The following is a 19724-nucleotide window of genomic DNA, read 5'->3' as shown; positions in this document are numbered from 1 at the left end:
ACATGTTAAAGTGGTTAAAGGGGATGAAGGAGTATAGGTTATTTTCACTTAACGTTAAGGTATCCGAGAAGTTTGCAAGATGAAATGATTCTACATCCTTTCAGTTAATTCTAAGTCAACGTGAATACGAGCCTCAGTCACTTCGATCTTAATTCTCTAAGTGCATAATTACTGTGATATTATTGAAATACATAAAAAGGAGAGACGCTTCATTTTAATATTTATAGCTTGAAAATTATGGAAAAATAAAAATGAAAACATTGGTAAGGAGTTTGGGGCTTGGATGTGGAGAGCACATTGATTCCCAGAGTAGGTCGACAGGTGTGCCTATCGAAATAAGGACTAAACTGTACACATTTTTTTTCAATAAACGTCACTTTATGCCACCTTTAATGCAATCAATGCTAAGTAAAACTTTGAGTCTCACCCTAAAAATTAAGTATATAAATTGTATGCAACAAGAATCAAACAAATTAATGTAGTTTTATGGCTAGATGGAAGAAAGCGTAGAGATTCAAATTTAATCCTAGGTAACGCCGGGTCTTAATTTAAAATGAAATAAGTTATTTGTTATCGAAATGCATTAAGATTCTAATTGGAATACCCCCCCCCCCAATTCAACAATTTTAAGAAATAGTGAGTGACGCCATTTATTGTTATCTTAATGGAAAGAAGTTCCCATATTACAAAACTCCCCTCCTCAAATATGAAGTATTTAGAGAATTAACTTGCAAAGAAACAAACTTTGCAATTACTAAAACTGATTAAAAGTTAAATCTGACATCAATATATAAATAGAGGTTTTATAATCTAAAAAAAACCAAGATTTGTTACCATTTAATGACATGCTGTTCAATGCTGTTGGCTTAACATCCGAATTGGTAAGTAATTTATTAAATGGACACAAAAAACTCGTTCCATATCTTTCTCGCTTCCATTTAAATCCTCCTCCTCTCCCTCTCTATCCGTACCACATACACCCTCTCTACTCCTATACACCTTCTCTCCATTTTTATAACACTATTCTATTGCTATATACCCCCTCTCTATATTCCCTTTCTTCCTCTATATTCCCTTTCTTCCTCTATATTCCCTCCCTATCGCTATATCTCCTCTCTCACTCTCTATCGCTATATCCCCTCTCTCACTCTCTATCGCTATATCCCCTCTCTCACTCTCTATCGCTATATCCCCTCTCTCACTCTCTATCGCTATATCCCCTCTCTCACTCTCTATCGCTATATCCCCTCTCTCACTCTCTATCGCTATATCCCCTCTCTCACCCTCTATCGCCATATCCCCTCTCTCACCCTCTATCGCTATATCCCCTCTCTCACCCTCTATCGCTATATCCCCTCTCTCACCCTCTATCGCTATATCCCCTCTCTCACCCTCTATCGCTATATCCCCTCTCTCACCCTCTATCGCTATATCCCCTCTCTCACCCTCTATCGCTATATCCCCTCTCTCACCCTCTATCGCTATATCCCCCCTCTCACCCTCTATCGCTATATCCCCCCTCTCACCCTCTATCGCTATATCCCCCCTCTCACCCTCTATCGCTATATCCCCCCTCTCACCCTCTATCGCTATATCCCCCCTCTCACCCTCTATCGCTATATCCCCCCTCTCACCCTCTATCGCTATATCCCCCCTCTCACCCTCTATCGCTATATCCCCCCCTCTCACCCTCTATCGCTATATCCCCCCCTCTCACCCTCTATCGCTATATCCCCCCTCTCACCCTCTATCGCTATATCCCCCCCTCTCACCCTCTATCGCTATATCCCCCCCTCTCACCCTCTATCGCTATATCCCCCCCTCTCACTCTCTATCGCTACATCCCCCCTCTCTATTGCTATACCCCTTTCTCTCTGTATTGCTATATTTCCCTCTCCCTCTCTATTGCTATAGCCTATCTTTATCCCTATATCCCCTCTCTATTGCTATATCCTATCTCTTCTCTCTATCGCTATACCCTCTCTCTCTTACTATTATTATATCCTATTTTGCCATCCTCTCTCTTCACCTCTTCCTTTTTGTCTCTCTATCCCTCTCCATCCGTGTCTCCCACTTTCCCCTCTCTCTTTCCGTCATTGCCCCCCCCCATCCTCACACTCACTTTCCGGCCGTACTTTCTCTCCATCGATCTCCTCTTCGTCCGTGTTCTTCCTATTGCTCTCTCTCTCTCCGTCCATGTCCCTCCTTGGCTCTCCCCCTCTCTCCGTCCCCATACTATACGTGATCTGTCCCCACAGCTCTGACTTTGCTTTTCTTTTTCATTACCTATTACCTTTTTAAGCAATACTCGGTTTACTTGTCATCTGCTGATGGTGGTCGTTCCATATTTTCCTCTGTCGCCCGTCCATCAGCAACCCTCAAAGTGAGAGGTGTGAATTTACTCAAATGTAGCCCAACTGATATGAGGAATAGGTTGCTATGGGACCGGGGGGGGGGGGGGGTAATACATGCAACAACACCCCTACCATTCCAAGGAGGAAATTTGCTGGACTCTGTCCGTCTGGCTTGGTGCATTAAAAACCTGCAAGTGTGCCCCCACCACCAAGGTTGGGTTAGTTTTTTTTATTTTATCGGCTGCCAGTGCGATTGCACCCACTCAACTACAAATTACCTCGACCCAGAAAAACAATTTGTTGCCCGACTTTCTTTCTGTTTATTTATTTTTGTGTTTCATTTATTTTTAACTAGCAGGGTTACCCGGTGTTGCCCAAAGCAAAAGTGTGACATATTTTTCTTAAAACTTCCATCTCTGTCTCTCTCATATATATATATATATATATATATATATATATATATATATATATATAGTAATTTACAAAATATATATGGCGATTAAGCTACACTGAATATTCGGCGTTTCATCCACTCTAGGATTCCTCAGGCTTATGCGCATAAGCCTGAGGAATCCTAGAGTGGATGAAACGCCGAATATTCAGTGTAGCTTAATCGCCATATATATTTTGTAAATTACTAACTAGCTCTACCTACGTATTGAGCACTTTTGAAGTAAATACTTAAAGTTTACGCATAAATCTATACTCTCGTATATTAATTTTATGTGAGTAAATGAAGTAGTTATATATATATATATATATATATATTCCTATCTCTTTTCTCCATTCCTGTTTTATACATTCCATCTTCCCAATCCATCCTTTATACTTCACCCAGCCCATTCCTCTCTAGCTGAGACGTACACACACACATACATGCATCATTTCCTTATATAACAGATTCTTCTAGGAATGAATCTGCATTTTCTTTCCAAATGTTGTACATAAAACTGAAAAACCAACCCCGACAAAAGTTGGCTCAGCGAATGAATAATTTTTTTTTAATTTTAGATATTCCTCTAAAGGCAACGCAAATCAAGAATGTATAAACTTGATGGGTTTTTGTTTTGTAGTTTCTGAGTTTTAGTTGAACATACAAACAACTGCCCTTTGCATAAAAGATTTTACTTTTAAAAACATTTTTTCTTTTTTAATTTGTAAAAACATATTGTGCTTACTATTCACACTGATTATTTAATTTTTAATAAAATTAAATTTTGTTTAACAAAATTCCTCTATCACAGTTTTATGCCAATCTTTTAGCTGTCAGGAACGACATGCCAGTCTCAAACCTTAGTTAGCTCATTTGTTTGGTGAGCGTTCCCTTGGTCTTTCTTGAATGAAATCTTTGATTTAAAAAAAAAAAAAAAAAATTATTTATTTTTTTTTTACATAGTTTAGACATGTTGCCTGCTACTATGTTGATCTCTCTCATTATATATATATATATAAGTAAAATTGTGTGCGTGTGTACAATTCCCTACCAAATTACTCTATCAATTTTCAGTCTACAGAATCGAGATTTGACATAAGGGGTATTGAGATTTAAAAAAATCATTTTAATTAGTTTTCGGCCAGAAATTTGGCTGTTAAGAAGTCAAAGTTGAAAGAGTTGACCCTTGAAAACTCTACCAAACTCCTGCCAATTTTAGGTCTAAACAATTAAAATTTTAGATGTAGAGTACTTGGACATGAATCAAACTTTTTAATTTGATTTAAGCCCAAAACAGTAAATGTTAAGAGGTTAAAATTGGGGTCAATGTTAAAAAAATTTAACCTCTGCGATCTCTACCAAATTACTCAGCCAATTTTTGATCTAAACATTTGAAATTTTACATAAAGTGTATTCAGACATAGGGCAAGCTTTTTAATCGGTTTTTGGGCGAGAATTTGTCTGCCAAGAGGTTAAAGTTTAAAAGATTTGACCTTTGCGGTCTGTAACTATTCAGCCAATTTTAGGTCTAAAAATTTGAAATTTTCCATAAAGGGTATTCAGACATGCAGCGAACTTTTTAATTAGTCTTTGGGTCAAAGTTGAAAGAGTTGACCTTTGTAGACTCTACCAAACTCCTCCGCCATTGTTGTCTAAACACTTGCAATTTTAGATGTAGGTTACATGGACATGAGTCAAACTTTTTAATATATATATACATATGCACATAAAGTTATGAACAGTACATAGGGCCCGAGCAAAACCAGGCTGAACTGCTAATATATATATATATATATATATATATGAAATTGGTAGCGAAATGTATACACAAACTACTCTGTCAATTTTCAGTCTACAGACACGAGATTTGACATAAGGGGTATTAAGATTTGGGAAAATCTTTTTAATCGATTTTTGGCCAGAAATTTGGCTTTCAAAGTTAATCGATTCGACCTTTAAAAACTCTACCAAACTTCTCCACCAATTTAGGTCTTACCACTTGAAATTTTAGATATAGGTATTTTGGACATGGATCAGACTTTTTAATTTGATTTGAGCCCAAAACAAATGTTAAGGGGTTAAAATTATGGTCAAAGTTAAAAAAAAAATAATTGACCTCTGCAGTCTCTACCAAATTACTCATTTGGCTGCTAAGAGGTCAAAGTTGAAAGAGTTGATCTTTGCAGACTCTACCAAATTCCTCCACCAATTTGTGTCTAAACACTTGAAATTTTAGATGTAGTTTACCTGGACATGGGTCAAACTTTTTAATACACACACACACACACATATATATATATATATATATATATATATATATATATATATACACACATAAAGTTATGAACATAGGGCCCAAGCAAAATCGATCTGAACTGCTGGTATATATATATATATCTCTATAAAAGTGAAAATGTCTGTCTGTCTGTGTACATTTCCCTACGCAATAACTCTGTCAATTTTCAGTCTACAGACTCGAAATTTTATATACAGGGTATGGAGATTTGGGGAAAATCTTTGTAATCCATTTTTTGCCAGAAATTTTGCTGTTAAAGGGTCAAAGTTCAACGATTTGACCTTTAAGAACTCTACAAAACTCCTCCGCCAATTTTGGGTCTAAACAATTGAAATTTTAGATATAGGTTCCTTGGACATGGATCTTACTTAATAACTTGAATTGAACCCAAAACAAATGTTAAGGCTCATAATAGGGGTCAAATTTAAAAAAAATTTGACCTCTACCAAATTACTCAAACAATTTCTGGTCTAAACATTTGAAATTTTACATAAAGGGTATTCAGAGACAGAGCAAGCTTTTTAATCAGTTTGGGTCGAAAATTTGAACTACCAATATATAAATGTATGTATGTATGTTTGCATGTCTGCCTAAAACTTTCGACCAAAGGCAGCGGATTTTCATAAGGTCAGTATAGTTTTTAAGCTTGACCTTTCAGATGACAAATATCAAAAATTTGGCTAAAAACATTCATTGCTTCACCCTCAACTGGGCACTTTTCTACAGGAAAGGTCGCTTTTTTCACTGATATTTTCGAAAGTCATCCTCTCATTTCAGGTCCTGGATATGACCTTAAACTATATCCAGTGATGAGGCCCTAGCTTGCGGGCTTTGAAGAGTGTGGAGCCACCCTTTAATTGCCATTGCTCCCAGGTCCACTCTGACCCAGTGGTAGTACCTGTTAGGGTCCCAACTATGGGTTAAATAGAAACCGACTTGAAAACAACAAATTTATTCTATTAAAAAATTATTCTTCAAGATATCTGGATTCGGCATTAAATACCCTGAAAAGGGTTGATATGCCGTAAAACAAAAACAAACAAACTCTCCTTTCAATTGTCTAGCCTTAATTTAAACCTACGTCACTTCCAGCTTGACGGTGGTCGTAACAGCAAAGACGTCACATTTTTTTCCTGTTCTTTTCTTCCTTTCTACTACCACTTTTTTTTCTTTCATTCAACACACCTCCAAACACCCGGGCAATGCCGAGCACCCATGCTAGTGTGTGTGTGTGTTATATATATATAAAATGTTTATGGATCTCTTAATATTAAGTCTTCTGATATGTTTATTTCTTTGTCTATCTTGGGAAGTTACTCCAAGAATAGTTCTTAAACATTTAATTCCAAAGACATTGAATTTCCTTCTTTACTCTGCCAATGTTCATGTTTCACTTGCATATGCAGCAATAGAAAACTATCAATATGTCGTAAAATCTTTACTTCAGGAGAGTTGATATATCCTTCCTGCTTCGTATGTTTTGTTGTTCTTATTTACGTTTCTAATTAACCGATTTAAAATAAAAGTTTGTTTTTTTTCATCGGAATCTTTAAAAGTTGTATAATCTTGATGAAATTTGAAAAATGGAAATATCCAACAAAATCTAAATTGAGAAAGGTCATGGCTATCTTTTGCATTAAATGCGTACGATGTGTAGAACTGCATTAAGAATATTTAATAAGATTATTAACTAGTGATACACTTTCCATAAAAAAATGAAATAAAATCTGAAGCCTTTATTCTGTTCGAAAAATAACTATTGTTAAGCTTCAAAGGTTAACATGCAATCATGAAAACACGCCATCTACAGAGCATCAGAAATGGTTTTAAAAAATCCAGGAATAAACAAAATACTGATAGAAATCCATGCAATAGTTGCAGGATGTGTCACACTGACATTTAATGGTTGAATTTCTATCAATGTTTTTGTTTTCAAATTTTTGACCATTTTTGACATGTTTTCGTCAGCCATCTTGATTGCTTGTTTAACTTAGCAGCTAGTCACTAGTTCTTTTTCAAACCAAATAAAAGCTTTAAATTCTTTTAAAATGCACAAAACCTATTGAGGTAGGTAGAAGAGTTATTTACCTTGCTTTTGAAAACACTCATTTGTTATATATTTAAATTTTTAACCTTTTTTTTTTTTTTTGTTGTTTCTCTGCTTAATCCCCGAAAATAATTATCTTTCGGTTCTCTCATTAGATATTATCTACTTCTTGGAACCCGTGACCAGAGTTAATAGACCAAATTCAATGACAGCGGCAGGTTACATGACTTTAGTTCTTTGATTCTCTTAATATTATGATGGCCATGTTAAAACTCTGGCATATTCTCAGTGGGGTCTGGCTTACCAATGGGCCTCACCCTTGTCTGTCTGTTTCTGTGAACTGTCCACTCACTTGCGAGCCAGAAGTCCATGCAAACACATCGAAAGAATGTTGACTTTGGAAATGACTTGGTGATCACAAGTGGAATAGATGAACCTGCGATGAGGAGGCTACGAAAATCTATAGAACTCTGTAGATGTTTAGGATTTGCAGTCGAACTTGAATATATTTAAAAATCATAGTTCCACTTGGTGGAGCAAATCAGGAAAAACCTGCGGAAAGAAATCTCTGATAGAGTCTAGCAGACCATGAGATGAGCTGACTTCAATTTAATGACCATGGAGCCTTGACAGCCAAATTTTCTCACGTGCATTGTAGTTGATACACTGGAACTTAACTTAGATGAGGATGTTCTCGATGACTACCGTAATACACACACACATGCACACGACTTGTACATAATCTAATTCTGTTTTTCTTGTGAGTCTACATTGCTTTTGTTTTTTGTATATAAATCATTGTTTTTGCCTTCAACAATTGTTGGTGCAATAGATGACATGGTCAGAATGAGATGAAGATGAAAAGAAAATCACAAATGTTGGAGTTGGCGATCGTCAAGGGGTCATACATGTTTTTACATCTGAATGAGATATAGTTCTATATTGTCCTGGGAGGATACTCTTTTAGGTATTATCTCTTCCTTTTGGAGATGGGATTGGTTTATTGGTTTAAAGACCATGGTCGCTAATTGGTTAAGTCCATCCACAATTGTTAAGATTTCTCTTCTAGCTTTTTTCTGTGGTTTGCCTAAAATCATCAGATTGTTTATTTCATTCTTTCTTTTTTATTTTTAAAATAAAATAACCAAAAGTCCAATTGTTAATCTCGCTCTTGTGAATGGATGTTTTAAGCATCCTTCAAAGCCATTACATGTGTTCCATTTGGTTGACCATTTCTGCACGGTTTAGATTATTTTCACTACTGTACTCAGCTTGAATGTTATTCTCACAGCATTTTGATCGATGTGGCTTCTTCAGATGCGTCTTGTTGAACTGTGGAATTTTTCCGTCAAATTTAGGATTCTATAATCATAAGTATAACCAATTCTAAATGACGGTCTTCTTAAGGTTGAACGTTCAATACCTAACACAAGCAATATTAAGAATGCAGTTATAAATTATTTAAAACTTTTACCGAGTACAGAACAAGAGCAAATTACTGCTGTAGATTAAATAAATGGTTCTTTTTCGTAATTCCTTACAGATTTTCAAGTGCAACAAGATGCAGCTGAAGTAGATCAGAGATTACATTGATAAAAATGTTGTAAGCATAACATGGACAGTTAAGAAGAGTAATCCAAATAATTCAAATTATCAATCCTCATATTAAACATTCTGAAACATCTGTACGTGGCTTTCAGAAACCTTGCCACTGTTAGATTCTTGTAGTAATTATCCAACGAACACTAATTTCATTCATTTTACATCATTCAAACATGCTCTCTATCTTTTGCTGTGGCGACACATTTTTCTTATTGTATTGGGATATTAATGTAATCTTTCTTTGGTACTAAGGCCTGTTCTCCCTTTGTATATCCTATTCAGCATCACTTTATATATTTCCTATCTTACTTTTGGGTTTGTCTTTGAGAATCTGTATATATGTAAATTCAATAGTTTCTTCAATATTGTCCTTTTTACTCTTTATTCCAACGCCCATATGTGTTAGCTAAGATGACATATGAAATGGCAACTTTGTGTTTGGAGAAAGATACCAAAACAAGTGGTTACTAAAAATGTAAAGTCAAAGATATAAAATAATTGTTAACTTTAGTGCTGCTGCTCCTTATCATCAGTCATCAATAATGTTATCGTCCGTTTTATTGTTTTTAGTATTAACAGTAGTTTTATTAACATTTTTGCTTCCTAATAATACATTCTGCAACTCGAGGATGCTTCAAACCGGATTTGATGTAATTGTAACATACTTGTATGAATGAATACCACACACAGATAAAATTGCTCGATTATAATAATGATTTCAACATTTTAAAATATTCAATTTTTTTTTTTTTTTTAATTATTTTCTTGTAATATGCCACAAGTTTTAATTTGAAATGCATTTATTACCAATGTATCATTCTGTTTAAATTTTCTATAAAGTCTTCATTATCTGGGCCTTATTCCTATTTTTCCAGCTCTAATTTATTTTCTTTGTACTACCGATTTGGAAAATGCCTTTTAAAATGGCCTTGAACGAGTGGTTTATTGCTTACGTATTCACTGCATAAAACATAAGATCACTTACTCCCAAAATTATTCTCTTATTTTATGTTTTTTTTTATTTTTTCTGTTTTATGCAGGCGGCCAAGGTTACCCACGGCCCCATCTAGTGGTGGAGGGCGAGACCGCAAAGGTAAGAATATTTTTCTATATCTTTCTCTCTCTATCTCTTTCTATCTCTCTCTCCCTCCTTCCCTCCACCTCTCCCTTCATTGGAAAAAAGAAATAAATGATTAAATATATTATTGTTATATACTCCTACATGTTTATAGTTGCCAAGTTTTTGTTTGACTAGAGTTGTCCCCCCTTTACCCAACCTGATTGTTTTGGTTAATTTATTATTTTTCAATTTTATTTTGTGCTATTATTTTTCCTTTTCTATAAGGCTATTCCTATGGTCCCGGCAAAATAAGAACTCGTGTATATTTTTTTTTATTATTCATTTAAAATTCCATCAATCGTCATAAAAGAAGGGGAGATAACTTTTTTTTTTTTTAATTTATTGAGCAGAGCATGATTTAAATATTAGTTTTGAAGAAAAGTTAAAGCAAGGATGTGATACTTTTTTTTTTTTTTTTTTTTTAATATATTTACTTTGTTTTTAAATAGATACAAACTCTTGCCAGAAGATTTTATAGCTACAAATAATTATTTCTCTGGTCTTTAATAAAGAAATATATTAGTCTCATTATTTTAGAGTTACAGAGGAAAGGTGATGTATTTTTTTCTGGAAATTAGTTGACAAAATAATTGATAAGATTAACAAAAAAAAAATTAAATCATAATACTCAATATGGGAGCTATTTTTACTTTAAGGTGGCAACTTGTAATATCAGGGGAGATAACTTATCTCAATTTATGGTGGTTTTTTTTTCTTTTTTACATTAATATTTTAAACCAACACATTTCATATGAAAACATAACGTACTGACATGCTATGGTGAAATTAGTAGAAAAATAATTACAAATATATCGAATTACCAAGTTCTATCGTATATTTTAATATAGAAAGGTTGTGTGACCAATTCAGTATGAAAAAAATGAATTATTGGTACTTCTGCATTTATTGACCCATTTTTTATGTGAATAGCATATCCTAGCAGTTTACATAAGCCACCGGAATATGTCAAAAACACTCAACCCATGAAAAATTGATTGACCATACAACATTACAAAGATGCTGTATGTTTAGTCAATGAAAATCGTAGCAGATGACAATTGATAAATTGAAAGAAAATATTAGTTTTATTTGTGCAAAAAATTTAAATCACTAGAAAAAAAAAAATGATAAACATCATGAATCTGGTAAGCTTAGATAATATCTTACAGTCAAATCCCTATCCAACAGGAGGAAATACAACACTGGGAAGGTCCTCAGACCGCTCTGGGTCTTTAGAGAATATAAAGGAGGGTTTCCTGGTAGCATTACCAAAATAAAGTACATTCTGCCACTGGAGATCACAGTCATGTCCGACTGTTGGAAAGCCTACAGCAAATTAGGATCAGAAGGCTTCTAATATCTAACAGTGAACTAGTCTTAATTTCATAGACCTGACACAAGCTACTACAAGTTCTGTGGAGAGAATATCCCTCTTTACTGTCGACGGCTGCTCTTCTGTCAACTAAAAATATTCAAAAAAAAATAACTTATACCCTGTAACTTTAACAAAGAGTATAAAACAAAAAATTCTCTCCTGAATAAAATACTTGCAAAAAATATCAACAAAAAAATCAAGATGTTTTCAAAAACTTTTCTTACAAGAAAAAAAAAAAAATGTTTTTATTTAAAAAAACAAAAAAAAAATTATTCATGAAACTTACTAATGTTAATGTTATTTTTCTTCATTGTAATTAAATTACTACACAACGATAATTGTTTTTTTTTTTTTTTTACTAGCATTTTAAAATTTGATCAGTGCTTGGCATATTCTGGCGGTTTACATAAGCTGCCCTGATATATGCCAAAGCAACATTCACCCCCCCCCCCCAAAAAAAATGGGTCAGTAAATGCCGAAGTATTGAATTATCTCCCTTGACTTAAATTGATTTGATGGTTTGCTATTCTTAAATAAACTGTAATTGTGGATGATTTTTTCTATCTCTGACACATCTACTGGATCATTTTTCATAATTTTTGGAATTTATACAAAATTTTGTCATGACACATAAATACATATTTTCACCGGAAATGCATCGGTTTAAAAGATCAATGTAAACAAGCATCCAATTTATCTTTAGATTTGTTTGCAGCAGTTGATTTTTAGTTGTTTTGAAATGGAAATGAAGTAAACATTTTTCCATTGGAAGAAACATGAGGCATTATTGTCCATTAGAATGTCTTCTACCACTAAGGAAGGTAGTGTGAACCATATATCCACGTTTTTTCATACTCCCACTTTTCTCGAAACTATAGGAGAATGAATCGCATATCGCAGCTTCCCTGAGTTTACTAGGTAATTCTAACAAGTGTGGAGCATGCAAAATACTTAGGATTTTTATGAAAAAAATATATAAATGAACATCGATGGGAAGCGTACTCATTGGTCATCTTTTGCTCTGATAGCAATATTATATGAGGACTGAAAAAATAGCTTATTAATACTTATTATTTAATTTTCCTCCTTCCATGTTGATAATTTCTAGGAAATTAATTTAAATATTATTTTAATCAAATTTTAAGTGATAAAATGCTAACTCTTGTCTATTAAATGTAAACTAATTAACCTATGCTAGGTATTCTCTACTTTATTGAAGGAGAGTGTGTCCTGAAAAAGGGGGTCTTGAACAGGTTGGTTTCTGCAGTACTCTAAAAGAATCCATAGTATTATTTTTTGTCAACTTAAAATTTTGTAGGGAAATATTATAGAGTTGTTTTTAGCAGTAAGAACAAATGTAAAATAAAAATAAAAAAATAAACATTACTGAGGATTTGTATTAATGTTATCAAAAACTTAAATTTGGTAAAATTTCTATTTTAAAAAGAAATTGCTGTGTTGGTAAATTAAAAAAAAAATATTTTATAAAATATAGGATCTATTGAATGATTTCATAAAAATTAGGTAAGTATTTTATTGATAAAGACGAAAGTTTACTCTTTGTGTATAACCTAATGTTTTCTCTTAATAGCCCCTCCTCCCTCTCGTATTATAGATTTGACCGATAATTTAGCTCCCCCCCCCTCCCATCTTAAGCACTGACCGACAAAGCAAGGTCCGTATATAATCTTTAACTTTTTGGCTTAGAGCAAAGTGTAATATCTTTTCTGTTCTTGATCAGTGAAGGCAAAATCGTTCTAGAATGAGGCAATTTAATGTTTGTAACAGTCCAGTGTGTCTTGTTTTGAAAAGCTTTATTTCCCTACATTAAAGCCGACCTTGTATGTAACTCTGCCCTTGTAGGGGAGGAAAATAAATAATGACTGGTGTTGAATGTAATACAGCTCATTATAATGAGTAACCAAGGACAGGAAAAGTTAAAAAGTGCATTTTGAATCATTGAATGGCTCTTCCCATTTATAAAACTGTTGATTTTATTTATTTTATTTTTGTTTTAAAAAAAACTTATGGTCCATTTCATCCCAAAGTTAGCTTTTATATTTACAGATGATCCAAACAAAAAAGATACAAAGAATTTTGTCTTCTATCTATATAAAGTTCTTTGAATAAAAATGAAAATATTAATTGACCAACATTTTTTGGACTTGATTTGCCGGTCATTTACTTTTCCATTAATTTTTTCTTACACATATCTGTAAATATAGATACATAATTTCACAAAATATTTCAATAGAAAGAAACAAATTCAATTCTCTTAAATATTTTGGGGATTGTGCAGTGAAACCAACAAACAAATAAAAGGGTAAAAATAATCCAATATACGATAAATAAGTTACTTTTCTAATTACTTGGCTCATTTTTTTTTTTTTTTTTTAAATGTTCTTTATTTTATCTCAAATATTCGTTTTTATGGGTTGTTAGCCACAAGATGACAGCTGACATTTTTCCTATAAAAAAAATGTAGGCTGCCACGTTGTATGCTAACAATTTTGAAATATTCGAAAACAAAACCCAAATGTTTGAGATGAAATGAAGAGCATTTAAAACTACTTAAAAACACAACGAATGAGATAGGTAGAAAATGAACTTTTATGGGTTATGGTAACATTTATTTATTGCATATGTTTTTTTTTGTTTTTTTCCAACTTCCCAATGAAATATAATTGTAATCCAATGAACAAAAAAGCATTCAATTTTTGAGTATAGTAAATATCCTTCAATTAAAAAAAAAAAAAAATTGATTTTTACTGTACATTTAAAAAAAAAATGTTCTTTTTAATTTTGATTGTATTTGAAAAGAAAAAAAAATCTTGTTTTTGGTGCAATCAATCACTGCCTTTTTGTCTCCTCAAGAGGATTGTGCATTCTTCAAATAATTACTCTGAAATGACGTCTCTTAACCCATCGCATGTCTTGATATATTCACCAATGTATCTTATATCAGTATTGAACCCTTCATGTTGCACACACACATATGCATTACAAAACTGAATTCTTTGAGTATGACATTTTTTTTTAACTTTATTATAACGACAGCCTTTTGCATGCAACAACTTTAATAATTTATTTTTCCTAACAAGGTTGTGTTCTTTCTTTCTTTTTTTTCTTTCTTTTTTTTTTGTGACTGGACCATGACTTTCATCCTCATCTGTGACCCATTTCTCTTTCCTGTGCATTGTCAATTCTTTGCATATAAAATCCATTGCTCTGGGAACCATACATTCAAACGAGCTTGCTGTTCATGAATGCACCAATTCAAAATAAACAAATCATTCCAATTAAACACTTCCACACATCATCCATCCTGGGCGTTGCTATTTAGAAAACAATATGTAAGTAAGGGCCGCACCCAAAAAGACAGGATGAAGATCCTCCCAAATTTCTGTCTTTTTTTTTTTTTTTTTTTTTTTTTTTTATAAAAAGGACAGAATAATATTCCTCTTGTAACAGACTGAAAGATGATGACATTACCAAAATTATTCTAATCTCTCAAAAGATAATCTTGTCTTCTGAATATAGCTTCAGCTTGAAGCTTTTATTTCCAGTTACCAGAACTCTTTGGTCATTTTTTTAATTTTTTTTTTTTTTTTTGTCTCTATGTTGTTGTAAATGTTTCTCAGCACTCCTTGCTGTGTATGAACCCCAAGATGAAAAAAAAAAAATTGAATTGGAAGCCATGTTTAATTTCAGAAGTGTTTCCGATGGGTAACTATTCTATACAAGTCCGAGATATGAAGAATTTTCAGTGAGTTACTGTTCTGTACACGTTCTGGACTTTATAATTTTGCAAGCAAAGAGCAAAAGATCTTTCTCGTGTTGACACAAGAAAATTATGTGCTGGAATGCTAAAAGATTCAATTTTTATGAAGCAATTCTGGTTTCTGATTGGTTGATAACAGAATGTGGATTAATTTGATTCGTCAGCTCCTATCAGCAGCGTTTATAATTAGAATCTCCTAACTTTCAGGGAGGATATGCCATCATATATAAAAAATATTGCAACATTTTTCAGCACTCCTTGCTTTTAATTAACCCAAGATAAAGAAAAACATAAATTTTGTGCGATGGGATGAAAACGATGCTTGGGAAAATATTGTGTCCTTTCCTAATGATTCTATCTTTTTAGTTTTAATGACTTATATTCATATATCTGTCTAGAATGTTGCACAACGTAATAAAACTTTGTTCCCAGCAATGTAATCTGATAAAGCTATTCATTAGTTGCTTAAAGGAGAAATGATTTCCATCTCTTTAGACAATTTTGTGTTTGTCCAGCTTTTAAAAATATAGTTGAATCGGTGTCCTGTTATTCATGAGTGTATATTGTTTGAATCTATGATGAATCAAGAAGTCACCATTTACCTAAGCAGAAATCTATTTAGTGATGAGTAATATGAATTTTGTCTTGCATTGTCAACTGCTGATGTGCTGACTAATATTGCTTATGGTTACCGAATTACTGGATGAGAGTTTTTCTAGGGCAATCGATATCTACATATCAAATGATTTTAATAGGGTAGGGCACTAAAGGTTGCTTCACAATTTGATAACTACAGAACATCTGAAAATTTCCTCTCAACTACTAAATCCTTTCCTTCTGATAAATCTATAAAAGTAGTAGTTGATGGGCAGAACTCCGAAACACATTGTATCAATGCCGACATGCTCACAAAATCTAATGAGGACTCAATACTATTTCTAATCCTTATTAATGATCTTTCATGTTCCAAGATCAGTTGTTAATATCTATGCAACGGACATAATTGTCTTTGACAACACTACAAAGAGCACTATTGATCAAGATCTTGCTGATTCTGTCTTCTGATCTGTAGCATGTGGGGCAATGACAAACAAGAAGCTTACTTTTAAAACCTCTAAAGTCAAGCATTTCTTATTTCACTACCAAAGCCCAGATCTTTGTTTTGCCCCAGTTGAATTGAACGAAGAAGCTCCTTGTCTTAATAAGCCCCTAGGACTGATTTCCACTTCAGATCTAAAATGGGAGACTTATGTCTGCTACTAAGCTTTTTTTAAGAAGTACTTCTATCATTCAAGAAAGTATCAGACTTCTAATGCAATTCTTTACCTATGTAAGACTCAGATAAATCGTAAGATGGAGTACTGCCACATGTTTAAGGAGTTGATGCTTAAAGCATCATTTAAGAGTAAACAAAAATTGACTTCACAATCTAATAGGGGTCATGTCTTCTCTAAGGACACTTTTTTATATACAGAAGATATGTTGCTAGTCTTTCTCTAACTATCGACTGAGCTCCAATCTATGGTTCTTCCTTGTAAGATATTCACATCAAGAAGTAGATTTGAAACCACAGTTGCAAAAAAAATTCACTTCCAAGTGTCAGACAGGATTTAAATGAGTTTCTTTCCCAGAACTTCATGTCTGTGAAACAATTACCACAAGACTACTTCCCTGTAGACTACAACAGTTATCTTCAAAGCCAATGTCAACAAATACTTGTCATAACTCGTTCCCATAAGTATTCAAACTCTGTCCATTCTATCCATCATTTTCAATCCTCATAACTCAATCGACAACCCACTTATTTCCGTAATCCTTATCCTTGAGTGGCTTTTGATCTTGATAAGTGGAGACTCGTTAGTAAAAAGAAAGAAAAAATAGAAACAGAAAACATACAATTATTTTTAACAAAAATAAAATGATTTTTATCTTTTCTTTTAATGATTTGGAAATTAAATGCAATATAAATTTAAAAACACAAAGTAAATCCCCCGATCCCCACCTATCATTATGAATGTTTTTATATGTGGTGGAGATTTATTTATTTTATTTTGTTTGCTTCTTCTGTTCATCCAAAGCAATTGCTCGAAATTTGTTTTTCCTTATCTTTTGCTAATAAGACATTTTTTTAGTTCCCTGTTTTTATTATTATTATTTTTATTTTGTTAATACTTTAAAGTATTTTTATCATATTTTTCTGAATCGGGAGGTGGGGGGGATAATTGTAGGGATGGAAATTGAATATAAAAGTTTGTAATAAAAAAAAATCTCTCTTTCTGTGTGTGTGTGTGTGTGTGTGTGTGTGTGTGTATATATATATATATATATATATATGTGTGTGTGTGTGTGTGTGTGTGTGTGTGTGTGTGTGTGAAAAGAGTCTGAAAATAAAATTTAATAAATTACAATGTTTATTGATCCATCAAATTCAAACAAGGAATTATAGTGGAAATTCTTAATCCATGAGTTTTCAAAGGTATACTTTTTTCATTAGAGGATAAACAGTTTTAAAGGTAATATTTATATTTATCTTTGTAATTACACATACACACATAAACCACAATATGGTTGATGTCAACAAATACTTTTTGATTTGTCCTCTTAATAAATTTTGTTCATTCCATTTATAATTTTGAAGCCTCTCATAATATTATTTATCATCTACCTAATAATTTCATTAACACTTATCCTTAAGTGACCTTTGGCCTTGATAAGTGGTGACCCATTAGTATAAGAACTAAACATATACTAAACCACCTGTGGCCTGGCTAGTATTTTTTATATGCTTTATTAAATCTGTCTTTGATTTTATGTGGCATCACTTCACTGTTCATCCGTTTGCATGCATAATGAGCTAATGTTCATAGATTAAAAAAAAAATGTTGAAGACATTAAAAAAAGATATTGATTTTCGAAGTTTGCTTTTCTGTTCAGTTTGAAATTGTATTCAAATGAAAAGGGACGTTAAGGATTTATCGATACACTTCTGATGATTGTATGATATCCCATGATGCTTCAGTAAAGTAAAAAATGAACAAAGTTAATAAAGTTAATTCACCTGGGTTTATATTCAGTTCCTCGAAAAACATGTGGAAAGGCTTTTTGTGCCAAAATTGGTAATAAATTAAAGAATAGCATAACTTTGAATTTTATTTAATACTAGCGGAGGTACCTGGCATTGCCCCGGTGTTTGGAGGTGTAAAAGAAAACAAGTGTTAGTAGGGAGGGAGGCTCGAACCCATGACAAACCCAAAGACGGAAAATAAAGTGAAAGAAAACATGAACTTGTTCAAATTTAGTCATGTCAATCAAAAAGTTCACTTGCTAAGTGAATGCAGAAATGAACGTAGGCTGAAAGCCAGTTAAGCTTTCCGCCGTTTCATTTATTTGTTTCTCCATGATGTTGGGAAAACTGGCTCCCCACAAAAAGAGAGTATCCAAATGAATAGCAATTGTCTGATATGAGGGGTTTTTCCTACATTGATCAAAGCGAATTGATTTCTGGACGTCCTGGCACACACTTTTATATGAGAACATGAACAAACATGCGAGAGGATGGAATAGTGTGAATTTTATGAAAGTCGATCAAAATAAATAGAGAGATGACGTCCCTCCATAAATCATAGATATTATCATCTAGGGAGTATATAAAAAGTTCTAAAACATAGTAGCCCCCTCCCAGACTCCACCCCCCCCGTGAAAAAAGCCTTTGTCTTTTATATATATTTTTGAAACTGATTCCCATTCGAATCATTCTAAACCATAAAATTTACTTTTTATATTACAAGAATTATAAGTCCTATGGACCCAAATTCTGATATAAATTAAATTTTTTTTTTTTTTTTTAACATTAATACATAAGTAAAAAAATTGTTTTCTGCTATTAAAATAATTTCTTACACTATTGGTAATATTTACCCATTTTTTTTTTTTTTTTTTTAATCGATTCATGTATTGTAAGTGATACAATTATAATTATTTTTAAAGTAATGTTTTGAGTTCTATTTATAAGAAAGTCCAAATAGAGCAGTTTTTTTTTAGAACACCAGACTGAAGATCTCAAGATTTGAGTTTTGATTTCAGGTAATGACATCCACTTTATTTGTTTGGAATTCATTATTTACTATACAATATTCTCCATTTCTGAAAATAGTTAAGTCTTCTGGCATTTCTAAATGGAATGGAACAAATTCTGCAATCTCTATATTATGTTTAAAAAAAATGTGACAGATTAAAAAATTGTAAGTATAAAACTATGTACATTTACACAAACTTTTATTTTTGTTACATATTTGCAGATATTTTTTAAAGTTGTAAATCAGCTAGACTTCTTCAGGCCTTTGTTTCATATGGATATGAAAATGATTTCATTTTGATTTTCACATCCACTTAGACTTCTTTATGTCTCTGTTCTAACCGATTAACAGCTTTGACTGAAGTGTCTGGAAATGTGTAACCAAAAACTATTTATATATAAATAGTTTCATACATAATAAGCAGCTCTTTTATTATTAAGCACTTTTGTATAAACACAGTAAGAATTCATTGGATTATACTCTGTGCACATAAACTTACCTGGATGATTATATTCTTATTGATTTGTGTTTAATTTCATTAATTTCAGTCCATGCGTTATTTTCCATAAAGAACTGTTTTTCATTAAAAAAAAAAAAAATTAAAAAACAGGTAAATCTCAAAAGTTCAAATCTTCAATAA

At 32.7% G+C, this 19724-nt stretch overlaps 1 protein-coding gene across 4 annotated transcripts in view; it reads left to right on the top strand.

Moving 5' to 3' along the window:
* The window catches only part of LOC145290788 (uncharacterized), a 387010-nt gene that overhangs the window by 334077 nt on the left and 33209 nt on the right, over positions 1-19724 (top strand). For all 4 annotated transcript variants that reach the window (XM_080136515.1, XM_080136516.1, XM_080136514.1 and 1 more), the window contains exon 5: positions 9773-9825. In XM_080136515.1, the coding sequence (XP_079992641.1) occupies positions 9773-9825 (53 nt within the window). The remainder of the gene's footprint in view (positions 1-9772; positions 9826-19724) is intronic.

The sequence above is a fragment of the Euprymna scolopes genome, chromosome 2 (genome assembly GCF_053919585.1).
Source record: "Euprymna scolopes isolate OS-2025 chromosome 2, ASM5391958v1, whole genome shotgun sequence".
In the NCBI taxonomy this organism is placed as follows: Eukaryota; Metazoa; Mollusca; class Cephalopoda; order Sepiida; family Sepiolidae; genus Euprymna; species Euprymna scolopes.
Note: the sequence above shows the minus strand (reverse complement) of the source record. Positions and strands in the feature narration are given on the sequence as shown.